Genomic DNA, 11,701 nt, shown 5'->3' on the forward strand with positions numbered 1-11,701 from the left:
CTCTCTCTCTGCCGTGTGTGGACACAGCAAGATGGCAGCTATCTGCAAACCAGGAAGAGGGTCCTCACCAAGAATCCAACCACGTTGTCACTGAACTTCCAGCCTCCAGAACTGTGGGGAATAAATGTCTGTTGTTTTAAGCCACCCAGTCTATGGTATCGTGTTATAGCAGCCTGCACCGACTAGGATACTGACACTGATGCTAGACGTGTCCCTCCTCAGAGGGGCTGACTTTCAGGAGAGTTTCCGTCTTCGTGGTGTGATCTTATAGTACATAACTGGATATACTATGCTGCTGTAGCAACCAGCCACTCATATGTGGCTCTCTAGCAGCATTCTCCTTTGGAAGATGTCAGGCCACTGAGCGACATTCTTCCAGAGGACAGGAATGGTGTCCATGTTCCTGTGGTGTGGAGAGGCAGCTGGAGTAAGCTGGTGGTCTTCATGTAACCTCCTTCTCTGTGTAGGTTAACTGCCACGTGACAATGATCTCCATGAAGTTTCCCTCTAGTACACTTATCTCCATGAAGTTTTCTTCTGACAAACCTCTTTTCAACCTTTTGTGTGAGCTACAGCTACAGACCAAAAGGACTGTCAAAAGGGAAGGCCTAGGCTCCTGCACAGCCCCATCTACGCCCCCAACAAATGACCTACTGTCAATAGTGTGTGTGTATTGGGTTGTAATACTGTTCTTGCTAGTCTTCTGTTATGATCAGTCATGTCAGTCTCCCTCAGGTTGACATGTGGTTTGTGTCATCGTGAGTTGGGTCCACTGGCCGCATTGACATTGTGCTGCAGAAGGTTCACTGGCCCATCAGAGCAGGAGGCAGTGGGAGCCTTTCCTAAAGAGGGCAGTGATTCTAGTGCTGTCACTATTGTCTCTCTTTCCACAGACATCGTGGTGTGGTGGTGATTTTCCCAAGTGTCTTCTAGCAGGCAGACCTCTTAGGCTGTGGCGAAGGGCATGAGTGAGAGTCATGACTCTAGGTTTCTTTTCTCCTGACTGACTCAGAATCGCTGGATGATCCCAGAGAGTTTGCCTTTCTAGACTCATAGTTCTATCTTGAATGTGGAGTTAAGCAGGCAGAATATTGCTCAAAGTCCTGCTTTGACAATCTAGTGTTATTTTAGAACTTGCCCTCCTGAAGTATGCTTTCAATGCACAGCATAGGGCACAAAACCCCTTCAGATGTTGTATATACACAGTTGAATTTTCATGACTAGATGATAAAAAATTGGCACTTGCACATGGGAATAGGTTGGCTGGTTTTCAAGAGTCAAAGATACTTTACAAATTTTACTTTTCTAAGAGCTTTAGTTTTAAGAGAGAACCTTTTGTCTGAGTTCATTCAAAAAACATTGCCACTGTCCTCATGCAGAACATTAAGGACCAGGTTCATTTTTGCCAAACTCTGAAGGCTAAATGAGCACCATTCTTTGGTGTAAAGCCGTCTCTATTGACAATGTCTTTAGCAGCCAGTGAAGGCCTTCTGGCAGAACAGTACAACAACTTTACCACTTAAACTGCAAGTCACAAAGACAGCCTGCCCATTTGTAGCATAGTCACTTCATTTCTATCTTTATCTGTCTGACTTACATACTCATAACATATATGCTGAATACATACTCAGAAGAAGACAGAAGATAGAGATCTGCCCTTCAATCCATGTAATTTACATTTTTCAGATTCCTCAAAGTGACAAGTGAGTGACGTCAGTGATTCTATTTTTCGAACAGTTTGTATCACTGAATAATTTTTTTCTCAGAGCATCATGACAAAATAATATGCAACTCAAGGTGACAAATTAATTTTACTCTATTATCTCCTCACTTTCCCCAAACCACATGAATAAGAACAGTATTGTACTCTGGAATGCCCAACAGGTTATTTAAGTTATTAATTTGAAATGCAGAGATTGGCATTTCTTTTCAGATGACTGTTTGCTAAATTTTGATATGTTTCAGAGGCCACTGACATGATAAATATAAGTAAAATGTTTTACTGCTGCAAAGTGCTAAGTAACATTAACCAACTCAAATGAAGTAGTCAAGTGGGGAGGCCTATCGGAGCAACCCTGAGCCTGGTACTAAGTCTTCAGATGGATTTCAACTGGAGTTATTTTAGATGAATGCTTTCTAATAAGACCCAGGACAAATCCATGCTTTGGGGGGTCTAAAGCTTATACAATTCTAACAGATCGTCTTGGGGAAAAAATTACAAAATTATGAACACAAAATTGCTGAGGCAAAACTTAAGCTTCATTAGCTTCCTAGTAAATTCAGCTCTGAATCAGACCAGCTGAAGCCCCACAAATTGGAAATAGTAACTTTTATTACTTTATCAGCATTTCATAGCACCAAGAACTGAGAACATTCAAGGTGCTCTGACATCTGATATTTCTTAACAATCGAAGGCTTCTGAAATGCTTACAATATTTTGTAGCATAATGAGCAGGGGAAGTGGCAGCTCAGACTCTGCGATGTGTCCTTTCAGCCCATAAAAATTTAGAAAAGAGAGAGTAATGCTGACGGTAAGAAAATGGTCAAGGTAATTGAAAGTGAAACTGATAAGGAAAGAATCTTTTGAATTTTTGATTGAAATAGATTTTCATACAGCAAAAATCCCAAAAGGTGGTTTAAATCATTCATTTGAAATGAGAACAGTTGTGAGACATTATAAGACAGGTGTGTGGTGCTTCTTTGGCTTATTCACATTGTTTCCATGGTGGTTATAGTTTTTTCTAACATTCATCAAAACAAATATAAGACTGTTATAGTAAAATAATGCTCATTATTACAAGTATTCTTTTAGTTTAATAAAGCCACCTGAAACCATTATAGGTATGAGAACCATTTGAAGGAAGCACAGAGAATTTCAGGCAGAGGGGGTCAAATATCAAGGCATGGGGACTTGAAATAACGTAGTTTATCTTGAGAACTCCACATACCTTGGGGTAAGAGGAGTGGTCGAGGGAATGCCAAGGGATTGGACTGAAAGGTAAGTAGGGGTCCAGACAACAGACAATCTGGTTTGCCTGGCAGAAGAGGACTTTACTTGTCAGGCACTAAGAAACCACTGACACATAGAAAGTGGGGAGTGCCATGATGCGGTACGTGTTTTTGAAAGGTCTGTCTAGTGGCAGTGTGACGAGTGTCTTGGAGGACAAGGAGAACAAAGGCGAGAAAGCTGCTATAATCGTTCCATTGGGGATGGAAAGTAAGAGATAGATTGGGAAGTCTAGGAAGACAGAATAATTTAGTGGATCATTAGCAGTGGAGGTTGAAGGTTTGTCCCATGCTGGTTCTTTGGTGTAGCCCCAGGACTGAGAGTGCTTGAGGGTGGGAGACCATGAAGACTTGGGTGACTGCCAGGTTTCCAGGTTTGGTTGATGACACTATAAGAGTAGGCTCTAAAAGGGAAGGTGAAGCTGTAGAAATAGTTGATGTATTAGAGTAGACTAACTGCTGTCACAAGTAGATGATAATGTGTATAATGACTTCATTATAGTAGAAGTTTATTTCTTGATCATATAAAAAATAGTCCAAGGTGGTCAGTGGGGGTGTCTGCTTCACAGAAATCCAAGGATCCAGGAAGGAGGCTCTGTCATCTTCAACCAGAAGCTTTCAAGATTCTCTGGGCATCGACATCCAGTTGGTGTAAGGATAAGAGCAAGGAGGCATTCGTGTAGGCAGTTTTATTGGCCAGACCTGAAAGAGGTGCACATCAATCCCTTCACATGGCATTGGCCAGAATGTGGTCACATGACCACACCAAGTGGCAAGGAAATCTTAGGAAGAAAGCACCCAGCAGCCCTTGCTACACTTGAGCTTTAAAGCCATTTTTTAAAACATTTGCTGTTTTAACGTTTGTCAAAACATTTGTTGTGATACTGCTACTTATTTTTGTTAAGTACAGAGAGCAATTTCAAAAAGGCTAACATTAAAAGAGCGACTGAAGAAGCCTACCTGACCATACATGGGAAACGTTCGTTTCTAATTCTGTTCCTTAAACCTACTCTTTAAAAAAAAAAAAAAATCTAGAGAAACATCTCTATAACCCAGTTACCGCATTTGATGAACTGAGTTTCATTATTTTTCTCCCATCAGAAATATTCACATGATTTTTTTTTGGTGACAGAACCCCTTTATCACCCAGTTTGTGCCAGCAGCAAATATTAAATAACACAGGGAAATACCCATTAAGTCACTGAAGGCATTAGCTGTTAGAAGTGATCCAAAATGAATTCTGTGCCTGATTTAAGTGCAAGACCCATTTTACTTCAAACTGTTACTTTAATAAATGAGGTAAGACTTCTTTTTGAGCCACACCAATATTCTCTCTCTGTTAATAAGCTGCTCAGTGTTGGATTGTTAAACTAGGTGAAATCTCCCCAGCATGTATATTATCCATCCCCAATTTTCCACCAATAGGAATGCAAGGCTAGCACAGCATCGGCTGAGAGTCATTGGCTGAGACTCATTGGCTAATAATGTTCAGTCACAATTACTCCACCCACAGTGAGCTGCAGAAGGCAGGAGGGGTGGAGGCACTGTAGAGGACACCTACACCAAAGAGGAATTTCTCCTCCAGAAGAGACTTTGTCCCAGGAATCATGTGATAGGATTCAAAGTGTCTTGGTATAGACTTGGGTAGTTCACCATCTTCCTTTTCAAAATTATATGGAAATTCTTCAGAAAATAAACTCTGTGTTTTGGTGAGGAAAGGTCCTTTAAAGAAAATGGTGAATTACTACAGAGTACTAGGGGTACCTCAAAATGCCTCCTCCTCTGATATTAAGAAGGCTTATCACCAGATAGCCCGTCAGGTCCACCCAGACAAGAACCCGGAAAACAGAAAGGCAGCTGAGGAGAAATTCAAACAAGTAGCAGAGGCCTATGCCGTTTTGTCTGATGCCGAGAAGCGCAACAACTATGACATGTCCAGAGGGAACCACATCAAAAGGGAAAAGAGAGAAGACAGCAGAGACAAAAACTATTTGAAGGAGGGACTGCGGTTGCAGAGGCCACACTGTGGCTTTCAGAATGCCTTTGAAGACGAAGACCTCCTCTCAGGAGACTTTTTTCCCACTGGCCATGTGCGCAGAGCCAGGAGATCCTGCTCTTCCTTCTTTGATGTGACCCCCATTTTGGACACAGGATTTTCCAGTTTTCTATCCCTGAGCTCCAGACCAGGTCCCCCTTCCTCTGAGGCATTTGTCCCCTTTGTAAGCAGTGGAATGGGAAACTTCAGACTGGTCACCACTTGTAGCCAGATAGTGAATGGCAAGAGAGTTGTTACAAAGAAAGTTTTAGAAAATGTGAGAGGGAAGACGGAAGTGGGAGAAGAGGGCCTATTTCATCGACTTCCTCTACTTCATTGGTAAGGAGTTGCTGCTATATTCCTTCACAGACAGACTTTCCTATGAGGCTGGTGAGTCTGATGCTTATCAAAGACAGAATTGGAATCTGGGAGTGTGTTGAACTGGAATGGACAGAGGTAAGCTTAGTCCAAACATCTCATTTTACAGAGGAAGCGAATAATGGGCAAGATCTTATATAAGGAACTAGGAAACATCAGAGTTTGGCCTTTAGGACCAAGTCTTCTGATTCTAATTGACCCTTCTTTTCCCCTGCACTGTATTTGGGACCTTCTGAGTTGGCCCTACCATCATAAACCCCATTGGCTTCTTTTCCACTCTTTTTCTTCTCTACCTTTCTGTTAGGTGCAGTTGCTTCTTCATAGATAGATAGATAGGTAGGTAGGTAGGTGATAGATGATAGATAGATACACATATATATTATTGATTTTTAGAAAGGAAGGGAGAGGGAGAGAGAGATAGAAACATCGATGAGAGAGAAACATTGATCAGCTGCCTCCTGCATGCCCCCCACCTGGGATCGAGCCCGAAACCCAGGCATGTGCCCTGACCCGGAATCAAATCGGCATCCTCTCGGTGCATGGAGTCGATGCTCAACCATTGAACCACACCAGCCGGCAGTTGCCTCTTTCTTGATGGTCACTCTCTAGCCTTTCTCTTAGTTTCTTCTCTTCCCATCTCACTTTCTTTATTTGTATACATTTCCAATGGACCATATCACAGTTAGGCTCAATTGAAAACTAGGTGTAGGTTATTAGCAGAGAGTGAAAAATAAATGAGTTAAGATTTTTCATATACTTTTTTAATAGCTAACACTTATTGAGTGCTGAGCAGATGTCACGAATTCTACTTCACATGTCTTATCTTAATAATACTTCAGTAGTGAAATACAGTAGCTACTTCCCCCCATCACATAGATAAGGAAAGGAGGTTTAGAGAGATTAAGTAACTTGCCCCAGGCCCCACTTAATAAGCAAGTGTCTTGCTCTAAAACACATGCTTATCTACTGAGCTATAACATCTATGGATCCTACTCATTTATTTTTAGATCTAGGGTCTTGCCCTCATTGGAAATTTACACCTATCATCTCTACTCCTTACTTCCCGGCATGAGTACTTGCTGGAACTTATTAAGTATGCAAACATTTTTAATATTATTGCCTAACAGGTATTTGGTTACTTTTACATAAAGATGGAAGACAGAAGCAATGTAAAAATTTTTACTGAAACTAGCAAATGATTATCCCTTAACAGAGATGTATAAACAGTATCCCAAGATGTGAATTATCTTTTTGTTTAGAGTGAAGGGGTCACACTCCAACCCCTTCATTTTTACTAAATGGGGTCCAGAGGAGTGGTTCCTTGTGGAAAGTTACTGCTGGAGTCTACATTAGAACTCCTTTATTCCAATTTCCACTCTCAGGCTCATTCTAGTACACCATGCTGACTGGCAAAATTTGGATTTCATTTGCATCACAAACTTTTATACAAATTATGTAACAAATGAGTAGCTTTCTTAATCCAAGGAACGTTTCTGTGTTTGCGATTTTTAAGAGACAAATGTTTTATGTAATCTTTGAAGTTTTAAAATTTTAATAAAGTTTTTGAACTTGAACAGGAATATCCATCTTCTGCATCCCTCTGGCAAAAGGCAGAAGTGAGGCGGAGAGCACTCTTCCGGAAAGGAAGCAGAAGACGGATTTGGAATTGGAATATATCTCGTTTCTTTCAAAGCCCATATATTTCCACTTAGTAGTCATTGAGAACCTCCTATATGTCAGGCACTGTGCTAGTTACCTTACATGAATGCATCATTTTTAATCTCCAAAATCTTTCAGGAGTAAGTCCCTTACCCAGGGTCACACAATTAGTTGTGGAGACAAAGTTCACAACACTGTAGTTTGCTTGACCTGAAAGCTCAAATTTCCGTTATGCTGTATTCTGCTCCCATTCATCTGAGCTGCTTCAGTCATGATTTAATGGGAAAGTTTTGTTGTGTGTATGAACTCTGTTTACTTCAGAATTTTTTAAATAAGGATTTCCAAATAGAGCTTTCTTTTATGAACTTTAGTCTGAGGTGAACTGCAGTGTCGCTACTGAACAAAAGGAAAATCAAATTGTAGTGTGAAACATGATTTTCCATTTTGTCTTCAATAAAATCCCAATTTCAGCATTTTTCACAGACATACTTGGCTTTTGACGGAAATGCTGACTTGTAGGAGGACTTTTTACCAGCAAAGATTTTTAAAAATCCACTTTCAGTTAATCAAGGGAGTTTTCTTGTTGTATAGAGATGAAAGTGGTGTCATCTCCTCCTGGTGCCTGTTTAAAATATGTAATAAGTGAAGTGGGAGCAAACACCAGGCAAAGAAAAAGGGAGAGCAGGAAGGGGTCTGTCGCTTTTTAAAGCATTCCAAGTGAGCCAGTGTAACTCTCGGTGTGCAAGCTTTGATGTAACCTGTGATTCAGATCTCTGTGACCTCACAGTGCCTTCAGAACAGCTACTGTGACTTCTAGGTGCCCCAAGCTCCTCTGCCAACTCTCACACTTGCAGATTTGACTGATGGGCCATCTTTGGGATTACTAGCTGCCGAAATAGAAGAAAAATACTTTAGGATTGGAAATTCAATTCCTATGTCCTTAATTTTCCACTCTTGCCCTGTCAACCAACTACTTACTTATGCGCTATGGTTTTGAATAGTCTCCTACATATTAATGGGAGACATTTTGTTTTCGGTTTCCAAAACTCAAAAACACCATAGACCAGATAGAATTAACTCCATGTCCTTTTGCTCTGGTTCGTGTTAGGTGTCTGACAAGCGAAATGAAGACCATGGTCTTGTCAAGGAATAATGACAAGTGATTGTATAACTCATAGCTCAGGGAGCATTTGCAAGGGTGGTATCTCATGGAATCCTATCAGAAGCCCCATCTCCTCCCGTTACCCACTGAGGAGAGAGAGGAGGAAGGGACTTGCCTAAGGTCACAAAGTGGGTTTTTCTTCAGCCCCCTCGCCCAGTGCTGCTTCTCCCCCTCCACAGAGACAGTCTAAGTACAGTTTCTTCCCAACCTAGCAAAGTACATGAGAGAGTTTGGAGGAATGGCCCCCTTGTCCATGGTGTAGGAGGGAGTCATAGTTTTATGTAGCTACCATTGCACATTGTGTCCCCTCGCCTGTCCATCAGTGGGGGAGGTGAGTCCAGGTGTATGTGAGTGGAATGATGAACCGCATATGTCAAGGCTTACCAAGCGTGCACAGCTGGTCCATCTCTAGAACCCAGGTTCCCTAAGAACTAGCTCAGCTTCTCCCCACAATAAAAGGATTACAAAAATAAGGTGCAGTCAGCATTCTCAGTGCTTCCTTTCCAAAAGTTTCTCAGCACTTTCAGTACTCAGGGTCCTCGTATCTTTCATTTTTATTTCATCCCAAAGCTCTGTAGTTTCCAGGGTAACTGGAATGCAGGATACCTGGGTGGCTATCTGAAGGGCGTGGGGAGTGGACTTTGAGGAGAACAGGGGAGGGAATTTGTGATGGGCAGAGCCCTGGCCCTCACTACCTTGTTTGGAATCTCGAGGATCCATTAAGAGGAATTATGGTCCATGGTCAGGCCCGCAGCATGAGAGGTTGATTTCCAGGTTGATGCAAGATGGTTCTCCGTTTAAAGGGCAGGAAAGAAGTTTAGAGTGAGTGAGTTGTTTTACCAATGTCCATTTTTGGTTGATAAGATTCCAGAAAACCTAAGTCCCCAGTGGTCCACCTAAACAGCACATATTTACTTCTAAGTGTCAAGAGAAACAGGTGGAGTTATGAAAAGAACATCAGCTTTGGTGTGGGCAGGTGAGAGTTAAAACCCTGTGCCATCCTTTCTTAACTTCCTGATCTCGATTCTTGACAGGTTAACCTCTTGCCTTGATTCATGGTTTGCCTGTAAAATTAAGATGATAATCCCTGCCTGTTCTAATTTATAGTTATTTTAGGAAGTAAGGACCCAAATTTTGAATAAACTATAATATACTTTATACATGGAAAGTGTCGTTATTCCTTTTGGAAGCACTATCTTTGATCCTTAAGGGTACATACTCCAAGCTTGCTGTCAGTTTTTTAAGACATTTGTGATGTGATCTTGAAAACAAGAACAGCTATGAATTGTATTTAATCCAAAAATAAAAATAACAGCTGGAAGATAAAAATAGAAGATTCCTTTTCCCCCCATTTTGACACAAGTGAACAAGTAATGATTTTAGCTTGGAGACAATCACAATACGATTGTTTTCTTTGAACTTCCGTTTGTTTTGTTGTTCTTGAGCTTCTGGACTTACATGGCAGCTTTCCCCTCTGCTTCCATTATAGGAAATTGATGGAAAATCCCTGCTATTGATGACAAGAAATGACGTGCTGACAGGACTTCAGTTAAAATTGGGGCCTGCTCTGAAAATCTACGAGTATCATGTAAAACCTCTGCAGTCAAAGCATTTAAAGAACAACTCTTCATAGTACAGTCAGTTGGGGTCTCAGACCTCAAAAAATACATAACGAAATAATTTAGTTTCATGTGATGAAACTTTGTAAACAGAATACATACATGTGTATATGTAAAGAAATTCAACCAAATGAAACGTTATCCTATTGGATAGACTAGGCAATCCATCGGCCGCCCTGAATTCAGCTAGGAGGAGCACGAACACGTGGCAGGATGGTTTTCCTTGTGGGGTTTGTCAAAGAGAGTAAAAAGAAATCAGTGTTTGATATGAGTAGATGCCCTTCCCCAGAAAAGCTTTGAAGTCATAAAGATTTCCTTCATTCATTCATAGATGGCTTTCCCAAAATTCTTTTAAAATTTTAATGGAATGAGCATCTTTTGGTTACAGACTTGGGGAAGGGGAGAAAGAGAAAGGGATTGCTGTCTCCCTTGCATTCCTCTGCTCCTTAGAGCTTGTGTTATTGGGATGGAATTGCCGACACCCTTTTTTACAGAGGGTCCTCCACTTGACCTTATTAAGGTTTCACTGGGATATGCTGCGACGTTTGGAAGGAACGTGCATCTCGGCCCCTTCAGAAGCAGAACTGTAGCTCTGAAAAGAAAAACTCTGTTGTGTATTGGGGATATCCATCCATGGTCAGCTGGCTTTCACAGGGGGTAATGGTGTTTTCTGCATAGAATTGCTTTTAAATAGGTTGTTTCCGAGGAAAGCATTTTTTCACTTTATGGTTGTATTTATAATAATTTGTTTCTGAAGAAATTTGCAAAGAGTTCCAGATCAAAAAGCCTTGTTACTAGTACAGAGTATTTTTATATACATTCCTTCATGATGGTGTAATATTTTTTTAATTGCTCTGATACTTTGTCCGATTCCTGGTTTGAGTGCCTGTTTTTAAGAACCTGAAGAAGTGGGCTTGCTACATCTCTGTTCAAAGAGACATTTGTTCGATCTCTGTGTGTCAATGCTTTGTTGGGTTGGTGCTTTGTGGTTGCAGTAAAACATGGCTTCAGTTTATTCCGGGTGTGTGTTTGATCTTTTCTGTTGGTTGCTTCTGCAGTTGGGATTAAAGATTAAGGTTACTCCTTAAAACCAGGGTAAGTTAAACCTTTAATAAAAAACTTTAGCTGTAGGAAGCATATAGATCTATATGTGGAATTGTCCAAGTCTGCTTTGTTCCTTCTCTTATCCCAGCAACAAATTTTACGTGTCCTTTTAGCCAAATTTTTTTTTTTTGCTGTGGGCCAGTGGGCGGGGGGGTCATGATTTGGGGGGAGTTTCTGATGAAAGCTATGGAACTTCTTCCAGACCAAAGTTCATATTCCCACATACAAAACTTTGCAGAGTTCATGGACTCCCTGAACCTCCCTCTTCCTTCTCCTAGAGTTAAGAATCACTATTTTAGAGAGTATTGTAATTCAGTCCCCTGTGGAGGTAATTTCTCTAAAGAATACAATGTCTGAACATGAGTGAAAAACATAGGAAATGGTATAGTGAGTGGGATTCAAAGATACATTCCAAATTAATTGGAATTTATGGAGTATCTGAAATTTAGGTAATGCTTTGTTTTGCACTTTAGGTGGGAGAGGGAGTTACAAAAGAGACATTTTCTATCTCCAAGTTCTCATGATCTACCTGAGACAGCAAACAGAAACATATAAGAGTAAAAGGCACAATACAGGTAAGTACTGTGAGGAGAGAGACTGGTTAGAGGGGAGAACTGCACCTGCTGGAGACCTAGGTGGGGAAGAAGGGGCAGGAGCTCATGTAGGAGAGAGGTGAAATGACCTTGATTAACCTTCCTGAAGGAGTTTCCCACAAGTGAAATTATGATGATGCTTGAA

The 11,701-nt window shown here is 41.0% G+C and overlaps 1 protein-coding gene and 1 pseudogene across 4 annotated transcripts in view; both read left to right on the forward strand.

Annotated features, from left to right (window-relative positions):
- SAMD13 (sterile alpha motif domain containing 13) overlaps positions 1-10,874 on the forward strand; it is a 43,241-nt gene extending 32,367 nt beyond the window's left edge. For all 3 annotated transcript variants that reach the window (XM_016220662.2, XM_016220664.2, XM_016220666.2), the window contains exon 4: positions 9,730-10,874. In XM_016220662.2, the coding sequence (XP_016076148.1) occupies positions 9,730-9,873 (144 nt within the window). In that variant the 3' untranslated portion in view covers positions 9,874-10,874. The remainder of the gene's footprint in view (positions 1-9,729) is intronic.
- LOC148092461 (dnaJ homolog subfamily B member 6 pseudogene) lies at positions 3,868-9,797 on the forward strand (annotated as a pseudogene). Its single transcript, XR_015715043.1, has 2 exons — positions 3,868-5,497; positions 9,730-9,797. The product of XR_015715043.1 is annotated as a dnaJ homolog subfamily B member 6 pseudogene (transcript).
- Positions 10,875-11,701: the final 827 nt, after the last annotated feature.

This window comes from Miniopterus natalensis, chromosome 9 (assembly GCF_054644295.1).
Source record: "Miniopterus natalensis isolate mMinNat1 chromosome 9, mMinNat1.hap1, whole genome shotgun sequence".
In the NCBI taxonomy this organism is placed as follows: Eukaryota; Metazoa; Chordata; class Mammalia; order Chiroptera; family Miniopteridae; genus Miniopterus; species Miniopterus natalensis.